General features: G+C 40.7%; 2 protein-coding genes and 1 long non-coding RNA gene across 5 annotated transcripts in view; 2 read left to right on the top strand and 1 right to left on the bottom strand.

The window, feature by feature from the left end:
• LOC145553776 (uncharacterized) overlaps window positions 1-15,263 on the bottom strand; it is a 35,924-nt gene that overhangs the window by 14,268 nt on the left and 6,393 nt on the right. The window lies entirely within an intron of this gene.
• nkain1 (sodium/potassium transporting ATPase interacting 1) lies at window positions 86-9,076 on the top strand. 2 transcript variants are annotated; one of them, XM_008421844.3, is made up of 8 exons: window positions 86-176; window positions 490-900; window positions 3,769-3,906; window positions 4,019-4,099; window positions 5,154-5,351; window positions 5,479-5,539; window positions 6,735-6,816; window positions 7,521-9,076. In XM_008421844.3, exons 2-8 carry the CDS (start codon window positions 847-849, stop codon window positions 7,528-7,530), a joined length of 624 nt encoding a protein of 207 aa, XP_008420066.1. In that variant the 5' UTR covers window positions 86-176; window positions 490-846; the 3' UTR covers window positions 7,531-9,076. The 2 variants fall into 2 exon arrangements, with proteins under 2 accessions (XP_008420066.1, XP_017162976.1); XM_017307487.2 differs by lacking the exon at window positions 86-176 and having other exon boundaries at window positions 341-900.
• The window catches only part of pum1 (pumilio RNA-binding family member 1), a 29,739-nt gene continuing 29,255 nt past the window's right edge, over window positions 14,780-15,263 (top strand). For both annotated transcript variants that reach the window (XM_017307597.2, XM_008421843.3), the window contains exon 1: window positions 14,780-14,924. The gene's annotated coding sequence lies outside the window, so the exon portion shown is untranslated. The remainder of the gene's footprint in view (window positions 14,925-15,263) is intronic.

Below are 15,263 nucleotides of genomic sequence, written 5' to 3'. Positions count from 1 at the left end.
TCACAGCTCCTCATCTTTGAGGGGGGGGGGAGGCTCGCGGTGACTGTGGGCCCCCACCCCCTCATCCCGCTCCCTCTCTGCCCCCCCCCCCCCGGCTCCTCCTGCGCTCGCCCCGGCACGGATTGTTGACAAAAGACGCTGCGAGACGGAGACGTTGGAGGCCAGAGCCGGTGCTGGTGAGTAGATATCCCCGTTAACTTGATTCTTTATTTTTTAGCTTCTCCTAGCAGAGTGGGATCCCAGCGGGGAGAATGGGATGGAAACCCGCCGTGGAAGGAGGAGTCCGGGCGGGCTGCTTTGTGTCCGCGGCTGAGGACCCGACCGTTAGCCGTAGTGTTAATGCGGGGTCGGTCCCCTCCTCCCCGCTGCCTCCCCACCTCCGTGTGATCCGGTATCATATGATGTTCATTTCAGTCTGCAGCCTGGGGCAGATTGTGACAGCTTTCCGTCTCTCTTTGTGCCTTTGTGTGTCTCCCCCCTCTCCGGAAGGTGTGGCCGAGGTGATTCGGAGTCGGTCGGACCTCGCAGCAGCAGCAGCAGCAGCAGCAGGCCGGTGTGAAGCGGACTCCCCCAGCACCTCCTTCCTTCTCATCACCTCTCTCTTTTCCTCCCGCTGAAAACATTCCCGCGACTGGAATTGTGTAGACAAAAGCGGAGGCTAGAGATGGATCAGCTACTGTGAGTGGAAGCGCCGGAGGAAGCGGCTGCGGTGGCGGCGGCCTTGTGCAGGTCTGTTCATCCCGGGAATGGTGTGAGCTGAGACGGGAAGGCAGTCTGGATCTGACCGGGGACTCGTCGTTTCCCCGGAGCCTCCGCGGCTCCAAGCCGCGACCCGAGCCCTCCAAAATGGGGAAGTGTGACGGCAGATGCACGCTGTTGGTGATCTGTTCACTGCAGCTGGTAAGTGAGCATGCTTTGATACAGAGCCGGTCCAAGACTGAATGGGGCCCTAGGCACATATTGTAACCAACATAAGTCTCTACTAATGTTCCTTGACTATCACTCAAGTTTAAATCCCTGCAGTTCTCCAAGTTACATTTAATTCACACCAAATGTATTAACTCTTTAAACTCTGATAAAAAATAAGCAGTAGTAGGAAAATCTTATACTTTACAAACTATGTTTTTTAGATGCTTTGACAAAATATCTAAATATTGATATAGTTACATTAATATTACATTATATATTTACATAAAGCGTTCAACAATATAGAGTTGAAGTTTTTGCTTTTTCTATCTAATTTGAAGGTATAAAACATACATACTGACCCATAATATAATTTTGTACTTGAAGTATCGCCATGAAGCATTTCATATTTACATTACTTACTGTATGACTCTGTTAGACTGTTTTTTTAAAGGAAATAAAATTTGAAAAACATTTCATGTTCTGTAATCATTCCAACATTAAGAGTTTGCATTTCACGAGGAAGCTGTTTCTTGAAAGTTCACACTGCCATCTATGAATTTTGGTTGACACTGGCACTTTTCTTCAGTTGTACTTAGGTCCTCCACTAGAGGGCATAAAACAAGTATATCATTTGATACAGCAGGTTTTTGAGGAAAATTGCTTCTTTTTTTTTTTAAAAAGATACAGAGATCTCAGAAATTCATCCATCATAACTGATACATTTAGCATGACAGGCGTTTGTATTAATATTTTTTTCCTGTTGTCATAGATTTAATTAGTTTTCCTGTTTTTGAGGTAGAAAACGCAGAGTGAAACCAGCTGGCTTACTTTTACTACATTAATTTGTTCCACATGTATTTTAAAACTTGTTACAACATGACTACACTGATTCACTTGTAATATTTAACATTAAGGACCAGAAGTTTTGTTTTACATGATTAGCACTGATAAATCACCCTCGTTTGGGAGCCCCAAGCAGCTGCTTAGTTCACTTTTTGCCTTGGGTCGGCTCTGTTTTAATACATGTGTGTGTTTGTGTGTCCACAGCTGAGACTGCCTCTCTAACCACCAAGATATAATTAGAGCGGCGTGCTACAGACACACACATTGTAATCAGACATTTTTGTCCAGCCTCCTTGTACAGTCACACACTCACACACACACATAGCTTTGAGCTGCAGCTGCTGGGGCGCCATCCCACATTACAGGCGAGGCTGTGGTTCCCTGAAGGAGAGGGAACAGGGTAGCCTCTGCATGTTGGTGTAGGCAAAATCATGTGAATCTTTAGAAGAACTCGCCCATGAACGTACGGGGCCCTAAACGGAATATAATTAGGGGCCCTACTTCCTGCTAAGGTCACCAGGCACCACAGCACCGTTAATGTGCCATAAAAAGTGTCCGAGATCTAATTTTTTTCCGTGTTGTCCATTTTAACACTATAGTTTCGTATTTCCTTAGCACACCCACAATAAAACTGATGGTGTTGATAGAGTGGTAGAATGATCATTAATAAAGAGCAGGCTAAGAATGTTGTAGAAAATGTTGTTTTTATTACTTGTTTGTGGGCCTGTCACAATAAACAATAAGTTGATTAATCCCAAGATAAACTAAAGCAAACTCAATCATTTACATTTGCTCGATTCATCGTTTTTCTTTTTTCTCTCTCCTTTGTTCCGAAACTGGTCTTCAGTTTGATGCTTTGGTTTCAGTTATCCCTTTTTTGAAAGACAGTTTTGTCTACGGAGACTTCAGAATTCATTTTAGTTGTCGTTTCTGTTGTTTTGTTTATTTATTTTGGATATTTAAAATGTTTTCCAGTTCCAATGCTTAAATGTTCATCAAAATGTAAAGTTTATTGATCTTTGAGAAAGTGTTGCATTATTCTTCCATTGTTACGATAATATTAGTTGGAAATTGTCTCAAAATAACAATATAAGTTTTGGGACAGTTTATCGTCTGGCAAAATTTGTTATCGAGACAGGCCTACGTTGTTTGGCAAGTACATATTCAATTCAGCAAGACGTTGCCATTTGAATTGGTTGTAATAGAAAACTGTCATTCATGGAAACAGATACATGTATAAATCAAAAACTGAATTACTTGAAATGTCATTAATATTTAAAGCTTGTTTAGAAATTAGCCTCATTCTTGATAAACATTCTACACATTTCAGGTTTTCAGAGCTCAGATATCTTCAGCGCCTCCTACTGGCCTGGGGCAGCAGCCCAGCTCGACTATATGAAAAACGGCCAAACTTAACTGGCTTACAGTCACAGAGACACCGATGCCTGTTAATGCATAATCAGCACATACCATGCATCACTTTGCTGCCATCTAGTGGTTGAGTTATGATCAATTCTACCTGATTTAGCTAATTTACATACTGCATAAACCTTTGATGGATTTAAAATCCCTGTGACAGCAAAAGCCTTGTTTAGGTTTTATGTAATGCAGGTAATAAAGTGTTAAGACATTCCTTTTATAATGTTTAGGACATGCTGTGAGTGTGCCTAGCAGCCTCGTTAGAACTGCTCATTGTGGCCATTGTTTGCTGTGCTGATGAGTTTTGTGCAGCAGAGGGATTTGGCCCATATATTCTCATTAGTTTGGCCCAGCTATTTTTTATTTTTTTATTTATTTTTTTGTTTTGTAAGGGGTGGTCTTTTTTACAGTCCCTGGACTGGCTGGTGCTCCAGGCAGTTTCCATGGTAACAGCTGCGGCAGCCTCGTGTATGTGTGTCCCTGTCACTCTGTGCGTGTGTGATACCTTGATTAAGTGAGGATGCTTTATGTCCCTGCGTGCTTTTGATTATCCCTCCACTGACAGGACTTTGTGTGTGTGCATCTGAACCTCCGTAGGTGGCGGCCCTTCAGAGGCAGGTGTTTGACTTTCTGGGCTACCAGTGGGCTCCCATCCTGGCCAACTTCCTGCACATTATGGCCGTCATCCTGGGCATGTTTGGCACTGTGCAGTTTCGCTTCAGATACCTCATTTTTGTGAGTGCCTCGTACTCCCCCACCCCCTGCCCACCCCTATCAGCATTCCACATTCCTGTCACTGAACTGATTTAATTTCATGAAAGCACTTTTGATTGGATCTTTCTGGCAGTATGCAGTATGGCTGGTCCTGTGGGTTGGATGGAACTCCTTCATTATTTGTTTCTACCTGGAAGTGGGAAACCTGTCGCAGGTAAACACATTCAATTCTGTGAGAGTCCATGTGTTACTCTAATAAAAGCCTATTTTACTACTTTTTATATAATCTATTTTTATATAATCTATTTCAGATTATCTGCTATGTTAAGAAACCAAAATTCCTTTGAGAAAGTGAGATGATTAGGGTAGAAAAAATTAGCAGAGCTTGTGTTACAACTGTTTCACCTTTCAGTATCGCTGTCATGACACCAGAAAATAATCGATATCAGTAATGCTTCGGTCCATAATGGATGTGTTGGGCCAGACTCCAGCATCACCATTGTGATTTCCATAAATACATTAATCAGTTATCTCAAAATTCAATATTTTTTTAAATTTTTTATCTCCTCTGGAAATAGTCACAATTCTACCAGAAGAAATTGAATTAGTCTGCCATGAACATAGATTCACACTTTTCACACGGTGTTAATTTTAGTAATAATAAACTGTCATCCTTCATTTCAAACCCAATGACTAAAACCAGGATAGAAATTTCTGTCAACTAACAACATGCGGCAGAAATATTGTCAGAAATAATTGTAGTTGTTTTGAAAATCTGAATGAGTTAGAAAAAAATAGCCAACGAGATTTAATCCTGGGCAGTAGATAGTGAATTATGTGATATACATATGTGTCTAGCGTCAACATGATACTTGCCTAAACAGTATAAAATTGATAATTGCATTTATTTCATTCAGGTCAAACAATCCTAATGGTGATGTTGTGTATCCACTTTTGAAATTTGACAATTTCAGGTTTTGAATTGGCACAGTTTAACTTAAAATTTCAGAGTTGCTCTGCTTTCACAGTTTCTAATTTAATAAAGAACGTAGTCTGTCTTTTGTAAACGATGGTTTGCTGTGTAGCTTTAAGATTCCCTTCTTGCATAGAGATTGCACCTAAGTAAAGAAGAATTAGAGCATGTTTAAAGGTACCAGACCTCTCCCGCCGGTCTTTAAAAGTCTGTAACGTCTGAAGACTGATTGGTGCTCTGAAAGTCCCTTTATGTTGTGCGGAGAAACATTGCTGACCAATCAGACATTTTCCAGGATAGGGACTTTCTCATGACTTTCAACACGTCCCTCCATCGTTCGTGGTGGATGGAGCACGGGCCCGGCTGCCTCGTGACGCCAGTGCTGGACTCTCGGATGGCCCCCGACGACCATCACGTCATCACGGTGTCGGGATGTCTCCTCGACTACCAGTACATCGAGGTGTTGAGTTCGGCCATCCAGATCCTTTTGGCTGTAAGTGTCTTGACACGAGTCTTCCTATTAAAGTTTGCGTCGGCACCCGTTGTTGTTGTTGTTATTTTTCGAAGACTGTTAAACCAAAACGTGCTCTCTGACTGGAATATTTCCAACTTCTCAACAGCTCTTCGGCTTCGTGTACGCCTGCTACGTGAGCAAAGTCTTCCAGGATGACGAGGACAGCTGTGAGTGCTCTCTGGGGGTCTGCTAGTGTCGTGACAACGGTATCGGGTCGACTCGTCCTGCTGCCGAGGATGTTCTTTTTTGGGAGGGGTGGTGGTGGTGGCGCTCAGTAGGTTTTGGGTGTGAGAGAGATGCCATCTCATTGTCTTCTCCTGCGTGAGTCATGCTTAGAGATCTCAGTGCGCAGGATTCCCTCCGGGTGATCTGATCTCCCCGTCTGTGGGAAGCATTACGTGGGCTGTAGTACTCTCACCGCCACAGCGGCTGTCTGTCGGGCCGGCCATCTGTGTGTCTGGCGGGCCTTTCTCATCGGAGTTTAATTCTCACTCTATGAGACAAAAAAGTTGGTGTAGGACCTAGCACATATCATTGATGTCCTTTCTTTGAAGTCTGAAAGGTTTTGCTCTCATATGGATAATGGAAATAATGCCTATCAGCATGTGTCGTCCTCAGTATTACATTTTATATGGGTGTTGGTAAATGACCGCATCATCCTCGTGAGTAATTATGACTCATTTATGAGTTGCAGTGCAATGAAAAATATTATATAATCTGCTTGGTCAGATTTAATGGTTCCTCTGGTAAATCACTTAAATGTGCAACAGACCTAAGTCTATTAGCTACTCTTGAAAAAAGGAGAGAATAGAAAACACACCTTTGAAGGAAAGCAGATGCGCGATGACCTACTAATCTAGTCGCCTATAGTTTGAGTGGAATGTTCTCTCATTTTTTCCCATTTTGAGTTATTAGAATAAACTGGCTACTGGGCTATTTCATATTGTTTCTCCAGGGAGATAGAGGTCCATTTCTCTGAGACACTCTTAAAAATCGACATTCCGTGAGGCCAGAGTCAGAGTGTCAATTAAAAATGTTTTGAAACCTCTGGATCTTTAGCAAGTCAGGCTGGTGGGGGACCAAATGTCATCCTGCCGTCAGGGTCGGGGAGCCTTGTGGTAAGAGAGGTGAAAAACTGCTCAGCTGTAGAAAAAAAAAAAAAGATGCATTTTGTGGTCACAAAATCAGCAACCATCCATTTAAAGGTCTCTGTGCAAAACAGAAGATGTTGCTGTAAATCCAAGATACAGTCAGATGAATTCATAAACTCTCTTATTGTTATAGATTCTGATTAAACTAGAACACTTAGTGATATTGATGCTATATTTCTCTTTCTCTTTTTTTTTTTTTGCCTTTTTCAAGTTGACTTTATTGGTGGATTCGACTCGTACGGCTACCAGCCACCCCAGAAGTCCTCTCATCTGCAGCTACAGCCTCTTTACACGTGAGTCGCAAAGTATTCACACATGTTGAACTACTCCACGTTTTGTCACAATACAACCAAAAACCTCAATGAATTTTATTGGGATTTATGTATAACGAGCCATCATAATGGAGTCCATAATTGTGAAACAGAAGGAAAGATAAGCATGTATTTGTATTGTTACGTCCCTTTTGTTCTGTTGTCCCTGTATAAAAGCTCAGTTCAATCGATTTCTTTCGGAAGTCGTTTAATTAGTCAACAGAGATCTCGGTATAAATCCAGCTTACTGAGAAGGCATCAGTGATGTAATAGCAAACATTGGAGAGCATCATGGGAATAAAGATGTGGAGACGTTTCTGAACCAGTATAACAAACTTTGGAAAAACTCTCTGCGCTCTTTAACCCATCAATGGGACAAACCTAAACATATAGTCAGACCATTTTAACATATTCATTTATTAGAAAGGTCTAGTTAAAGTTCAGCTGTAACTGCAGCAAAAGGTTGGTCTCCAACCTATTAGCATAGAGGCAAATTACAAATAAAGGTCAGAGTTTAGTGGATTCTATCAAATAAATTAAAAAAACAATGTATAATTTCCCCTCCAGAAATAAGTTATGCACTAATATGTTTAATTTGAACATATAAAATCGTAATAAAATATGCTGTATCTCTTATATCAAAGGGAATTAATTTTGACTGTGATTTAATCCTCTCCTCCTCCCAGGGCTGGTTAAGTGTCGGTAGCGCCCCCTTGAGGCCCAAGCCTGAAGTTGTCACTGTGGATGGAAAGAAAGAAAGAAGCGGCAGGTCGCCCACCACCCCACCCCCGATTACACTCACTCGTTTGTGTCGCAGTTTACCCGAGGAGCGGACCTTTGACCCCGGAGAGGAGAGACGGTGTGAGCATGTTTGCGTGTGTGTGTTTTGTGTCCGAGGAAGGAAAACTGAAATCAGCCCTGAAACGAACGTTGCAGAGCTCAGGGACAAACCAGCGGTTCCCGGTGCGGAGAGGAGCTGGAGGGAATTCAGAGAAGATTCACTCAAAACTGCCAGCTCTGAGCGCTTCCTCCCGAGTCGAAATGTGTGTGTGTCTGTACATGGGTGTGTGTGATACGACTGCGCACCTCCGAGCTGGTGCTTCGTGTTTGTCCTCTGGACTCTACGACCACTTTACGCCTGTGTTTGTTTGATTTCTTTGTTGGGGTGAATGCTCCTGTGTGTGTGTGTGTGTGTGTGTGTGTGTGTGTGTGTGTGTGTGTGTGTGTGTGTGTGTGTGTGTGTGTGTGTGTGTGTGTGGGTGGATGTTTTTGGAGGGGGCGGAGCTGCGCGATAGACCGAGGCACAGCTCGTACCTGTTGTCGTTTTAGAGTGTGACGTTAAAGCTAGAGCAGTCTTGCAGTTTCCTCCTCCCAAAGCCGTCTTTCTTTCCTCCCATGCTGCTGCAACTGCACACCTCAGGCCCGTAGGAGAGGGCATCGAAACCATAACTCCTTAAAGGATCAGCCTCGCATAAATCAGTGTTTGTTCTGGTACAGAAGAACTAAACAAACAAGCAATCAGAGTGTTAAGTCTGTCGTGCAATAATCTCTCTCACACACACACACACTCCGTGTGACTGGTGTTATTTTGGACTGTAATGCAGCTGTTGAACAGTAATCCCTCCATGCGATGTCCTGATAAAAGGTGCCAATTTCTGTTTTTGTTTCCAGGAATATCTGTTGGGCATGAGTTCAGATGAGATGGCTTTGGGATGAGGCATTAGTGTGTATTTTTATTTTTATTTGTTGGGGTGGGAAGTAGTAGTGTGCATGTAAATAACCAGACGATGATTGTTTTGTTGGTTCTATTTACAGAAGAAAAAATAAAAGAGGGTCACATCATGGAGGGGGTGGGAGGGGTTACAGCAAATTTGTTTTGTACCTGTTTCTCTTCTTCTCTCTTTTTGTATATATCATGTTGCCTTGTTTTAGCCAGTTTGCAGTATTCCTCCTTGTTGTATCAGGAAGACATGGAGTCCGAGCAGCTCGTTCATTGACTCTCATCAGAACAGGGGGAGGGGGCGAAGGAGACTTTAGAGACTTTTCTTTTTTTCAATAATAAATGTGTCAGAAAGTGAGAATAAAGGAGACAGGTATGAGGTGCAGACCTCTCCGGGTGTAAAGTAAAGTTTGAAATAATAAAAGTACACTTTCTACTTCAAATGTGACTTCTGTCGTCATCTGCAGACACGTTTGTCTCACAGAGTGTCTAAAGGTTGAATAAACTTGAGTGCTGTCGCGACTGGTTTTGTTTCTCTGCATCCCGTTTCACTTCAGTCCTTTGTTAGCCGTCAGCCTTGAAGATCTTCAGCGTACAGGGGAATGGCTCTTAGAGAGTGCACAGGAAAATGTGAGAGACGTTCCTGCAAATACAGTCATGGCCAAAAGTTTTGAGAATGACACAAATATATTTTCACATTATCTGCTGCACTCTGGTTTTCATGTGTGTATGTCAGATGTTATCACATACAGAAATACGATTACAATCATGAGTAACAAAAGCTTTTATTGACAGAATGAGTTAATGCAGCAAATCAATATTTGCAGTGTTGACCCCTCTTCTTCAGGACCTCTGCAATTCTACCTGGCATGCTCTCAATCAACTTCTGGACCAAATCCTGACTGATAGCAGTCCATACTTGCACAATCAATGCTTGCATTTTGTCAGAATTCCTAGGTTTTTGTTTGTCCACCCGTCTCTTGATGATTGACCACAAGTTTTCAATGGGCTTAAGATCTGGGGAGTTTCCAAGCCATGGACCCAAAATCTCTATGTTTTGTTCCCTGAGTTATAGTTATCACCTTTGCTTTATGGCAAGGTGCTCCATCATGATGGAAAAGGCATTGCTCATTACCAAACTGCTCTTGGACGGTTGGGAGAAGTTGCTCTCGGAGGACATTCTGGTCCCATTCTTTATTCATGGCTGTGTTTTTAGGCAAGACTGTGAGAGAGCCGACTCCCTTGGCTGAGAAGCAACCCCACACATGAATGGTTTCAGGATGCCTTACAGTTGGCATGAGACAAGACTGGTGGTAGCGCTCACCTCTTCTTCTCCGAACAAGCCGTTTTCCAGATGTCCCAAACAATCGGAAAGGGGATTCATCAGAGACAATGACTTTACCCCAGTCCTCAGCAGTCCACTCTCTGTACCTTTTACAGAATATCAGTCTGTCCCTGATGTTTTTCCTGGAGAGAAGTGGCATCTTTGCTGCCCTCCTTGAGACCAGGCCTTGCTCCAAGAGTCTCCGCCTCACAGTCTGTGCAGATGCACTTACACCTGCCTGCTGCCATTCCTGAGCAAGCTGCACTGCTGGTAGCCCGATCCTGCAGCTGAAACACTTTTAAGAGACGGTCCTAGCGCTTGCTGGTCTTTCTTGGGCGCCCTGCAGCCTTTTTGGCAACAATGGAATCTCTCTCCTTGAAGTTCTTGATGATTGTTGACTGAGGTGCAATCTTTCTAGCTGCGATACTTTTCCCTGTTAGGCCATTTTTGTGCAGTGCAATGATGACTGCACGTGTTTCTTTAGAGATAACCATGGTTCATAGAAGAGAAACAATGATGCCAAGCACCAGCCTCTTTTTAAAGTGTCCAGTGGTGTCATTCTTACTTAATCATGACAGATTGATCTCCAACCCTGTCCTCATCAACACCCACACCTGTGTTAATGGAGCAATCACTGAAACATGTTAGCTGGTCCTTTTAAGGCAAGGCTGCAATGAAGTTGAAATGTGTTTTGGGGGATAAAGTTAATTTTCTAGGCAAATATTGACTTTGCAATTAATCGCTGTTAAGCTGATCACTCTTTATAACATTCTGAAGTATATGCAAATTGCCATTATAAAAACTGAAGCAGTAGACTTTGTAAATATTAACATTTGAATCATTCTCAAAACTTTTGGTCATGACTGTACACTCGAGAATTTTTTTTCACTTAAAATCAGCGGTTCAATCCTTTCTGGTGTCCTAGTATGTTAAAATCGGTATTACTTTAATATTATTAAGCACTACAAATTAGAAAATACTTTTTTCATAATGTAATTTTGTTTTTTTTACCATCACTGACACAATCTAGTTTCATCCTGCTGCACAGCAGTTGTGTTCCTTCACTGACCTCACAGAAAGACTATACAAACATAAAAAATTTATATATCCTAAAATATATTGTCTGATGGATTACTCTCGTGAAACATAACTGTAAAAAAATAAAATAAAATAAAAAAAAAAGTTTGGTCTACCTTGCAAAAGCTGTAAATGTCTTTTCAGATGAATCTACACATTTTATCCTGATTTCAGTTGTTTCATGTCTGTCTCAACGTGGCTTTTTGCCAGACCTCCCTCCCAAAAAATGTTAATCTGAGTTTTTTTTCCTGATAAAATACAGGAAAATAAATTAATTAATATAAAAAAGGAAATTTTAAATGGCTAGGTGGATGTGACACTACAAATGCATGCATTACAAATATAAACAAAGGAAAAATAATCCTGAATCAAAAAAAAAAAAATCTCTAATCTTATCTGTATAAATTATGGAAGCTGCCCCTCTTACCCGCTCCTCTCTATGTTTATGTCCTGACCTGCACAAGCATAAGGCTCGTAGATAATAAATCTGGCCTTACATTTTACTCTGTAATTACATAAATGTAATCTGGTATGCAATTCTTTCCACCACGAGTTAGTCTGAACTGTTTACTTATTTATCTCCCACCAGGGTAAATTATGTGTAATCTTCTGTTTCCATGCTATTTATATGAGTCATTACTCTCGTTTTGACTATGTTTATCCATGGAGTAAAGCTAACAAGCAGCCTGTAGTCAATGTCCCAAAAGTGCCCATATTTCTCTAAAGGTAACCCAATTAACGGGAATGTTTTGCATCCGCATTACATCATCCACACACTGTCAGCACTCTCTCTCTCTTTCTCTCTCTCTACCTCTATGTGTGTGTGTGTGTGTGTGTGTGTGTGTGTGTGTGTGTGTGTGTGTGTGTGTGTGTGTGTGTGTGTGTGTGTGTGTGTGTGTGTGTGTGTGTGTGTGTGTGTGTGTCTCTGGGTGGACACTGGCACATTCCCAAATGCCCGCTGGGGGTCTCTTTATTTAATTATTTATTTATTCTCCTGGTAACACCCCCTCTCTTTTCCACGCCGTCCCTTCACATTCCTGAGATGTAGCGGAGCGTCCTGAAGCTATACGCACTGGATGGCCGTGCGGTGCAGCGCGCCGCTGCCATGGCTGCACGCACCCCGTTACCGTGGAGACCCGGTTGCTTTGTGCGTCCACCACAACTAGACGTCTTTCTATCACCACTGATCACCACCCAACAAACTGAGGAATTAATACCAACATTCTTTACATAATTTTAATTGATAATTCTCTGACATCGATGCCAAATCTTATATTATTTGCTACGGTATTTTATCTCATTAATTAGTGTTTATTTAATTTTCTGGGATGTTTATTTTACTGAGGCAACAGCGAGTACAGCAAATCTTTAGCACGACCAGCTTTGTGAATGGGGTTAAAAAACAAAACCTCAACAAATACTGCGAACAATACCAGCAGACAAGACACTGGCGCTTAACAAAGGGACCGGTGCGATGTGAACCCTCCCTCTAAACTCTGTTGGAGGCTATGGCAAGCTAATTCATCATATAAATGGGAAGACATTATTTTGCCAATATTAATCTTTTCCTGGACAAAATAAAAATTTCAGGAAAATTTTACATCGGAGATAATTTACATGTTTGTCATAGGACAATTGATTTGCCAACACGTTCTGTGAAGTACCTTATTGTTATTTCAGATATCTAAAACAGAATCACCAGCAGGAGAAATTTACATTTTTGATTTTAATAAACCACTTTTCATTACTCAGTCGCATGGTTTTTTATACATATCTAAATGAACAACATTTAATATTCCATTTACTTAATTCTGAATATGTGTATCATGACAAAATATTTGATTAAGGAATTTACATTACTGTTAGAAATTTTTAAATAAATGTGCAAAAATGTAAATAAATCAAATTTGCCTTTTAATTATTGTTTTCAGCGGCAATACTTGATTTTCTCCCAATGCATAGCAGTGACTCTATGCATAAACTCTACCAAAAGGGGGCAGTAATGCACCAGGTTGGGGAATCCACCACAAAGACTTAGTGGATTATTGTTTTAAACACATAAGGAAATAGATAATAATGATAGACTAAAGAATTATTTCTGAAATTATATTTCCTTTTGATAAACTTAAATTATTGCTTGGGTGAGTATTCTATAATCAGAATGGGGTTCATACTGACAGTATAAGAAAGCACTTTTTCACCCTCATCAAATAGCAATTAGTAAAAAAAAATTACGTAAACGCGATATGTCTGTCTGGAAAGCATGGATAGCTGAAGCAGAAGAAGAAACATTTTAGATATCTGCCATAAATCTGGCATTGTAACTGGATAAACAATATATATATATATATATATATATATATATATATATATATATATATATATATATATATATATATATATATATGCAAAATGAAGAACAATCCAGACATCGTTAAGATGATTTTAAATGTTCGAAACTGAACTATAATAGATGTTCCCACATTCAAAAAGATAACTATTAACACACTTGATCATTTAATACGGCCATCAAATAGTAAGGTAATCGTTTTTTCCCGGCACTTTGCTGTAATTTAGTCCTAATAATATTTCCACCAGGGGCAGTAATGTCTCTAATTTGTTTGCCAACCACTGTGAGACTTTCAGAGGTTCATCATTCTTACTAATAGTGACATAAGAAACAGTTTTCTGTTGTCCTCACGCTTTGTCAGCCATATGACAGAGAAAAAGAAATGGCATTATTCTTTACCAATCTGCTTGACAGCTGTGTGTGGGGTAATATTAAGCAAAAACAAAACCAAACAAATTAGTAATATAATTATTCTACAGCAGTTTAGTTTGAAATGTCTATACTTCAACTTTGAATAACTGAACATTTGATTGTAACTATCTTGTATGCATTTATAACAGGTTAAATAAAAATGTCAGACATCAGATACCATAATAGGAAGAAAAACTATATTTAGAAATATCTTCAGTGATATCATGGATTGTAAATAGCTTTTTTGTAAAACTATTTTTTTATCAAACTCTCACAAAATTTAATATGTGCCAGCTCTTTTGAAGCAGAAATTGAAGTCACCGACTTTCTTTGTGCCAATTCCAACTTCAGGGGACTGCTGTATTTGATTGCTAAATTTAGAAACTAAAAACATTTTACTTCTCGGTACCATGATATTCTCTGTGGATCAGGTTAATTGCCACATAGAACATATAGGTTAGGTTGATAGTATCTCCAAATTGTAGATGCCATTGAGTGGCATGTCAAACCCAAAAGTTGTAACAGGAGTTTAATGAAGCCTCTTGCTCAGGCAAGACTCAAAATTTATAACAGAATAAAAACTTGAACAAATGAATAGATTCATATTTTTAAAATATTAAATACCAAAGTCACTTGGTTCAATGTGTCAGAATGTGCTTTTCTGAATCTGTGAACAATTTGAGATTGTTTTGTCTCTGTTTGCTTGTAAAACTATTTGCTCTTAAGTGCCAAAACATTTGAGCAGGTGATGTATTTTGGAATTTATTTATTAAATGATATTTTTCTTCAATGTGCTCTTATCCTTTTTAAACTAAAAATTACAACTTCTGTCCTTCCAGCATGTGCTGTTCAAAATACACCTTTTTAATCCAGAACGCAGTTTGAATGATAGTTTAATGTGATATTTTTTCATTCACTGGTGCTAATGTTTAATTTTTTTTTTCCATTTGTTGAGGATATTAGTCATGCACTTTAACCCACAAAAGTATCATTTATATCTAAAGTACCATTTTTATAAGTTCGGTTTGATTAGATATTGCTATGGCTTGCCATACAGACGCAATGAACCGTACGCTCCCTCTCATCCCTTCCCGTCATGCGGCGCTGCTGCCTGCTCCTCCGTCGAGCCGCCATGTTGTCGGAGTGAAAGCCCGGGGTGTCAGAGAGAAACTGGGGCCGAAATCCGCGACCATCCACCCTCTCCGCCGGTAGGTATCGCCTTGACTATCTCCACTGTTTCTCCAGACTTTAGTTATCGACGCCCCGATGCAGATATTGCAGCTTTAGTGGGCCAGGAAGTGGTGAAATAAGAGGGTTTTGTGAAGCTGGAGCGGCAGTGCACCTTTCTGCTGCCTGGCTCCTTCCTCCCCTTGTGTCGGTCTTCCGCTCCAGACAGTTTTCGGGCCTTTGTTAGCATCCGCATCAGCTTTATCTACCCAGACAACTGGGTCGCCAGACACGTAAAACCCCTCGGGTGTTTATCTATAACAGAATTATGAAGCCGTGAGGCTACCGAGGCTGTTAAAATCATTGCTAGAAGCCCGTGT

Source organism: Poecilia reticulata, chromosome 11, assembly GCF_904066995.2.
Source record: "Poecilia reticulata chromosome 11, P_reticulata-male-v2, whole genome shotgun sequence".
Taxonomy (NCBI): Eukaryota; Metazoa; Chordata; class Actinopteri; order Cyprinodontiformes; family Poeciliidae; genus Poecilia; species Poecilia reticulata.
The sequence above is the reverse complement of the archived record's forward strand: the minus strand, read 5'-3'. Positions and strand labels throughout refer to the sequence as shown.

Coding starts and splice junctions, on each gene's coding strand:
- nkain1 (XM_008421844.3), top strand. CDS start 847: ATGGGGAAGTGTGACGGCAGATGCACGCTGTTGGTGATCTGTTCACTG. Junction 4,100..5,153: donor AAGTGGGAAACCTGTCGCAG/GTAAACACATTC, acceptor GACATTTTCCAG/GATAGGGACTTTCTCATGAC. Junction 5,352..5,478: donor CCATCCAGATCCTTTTGGCT/GTAAGTGTCTTG, acceptor ACTTCTCAACAG/CTCTTCGGCTTCGTGTACGC.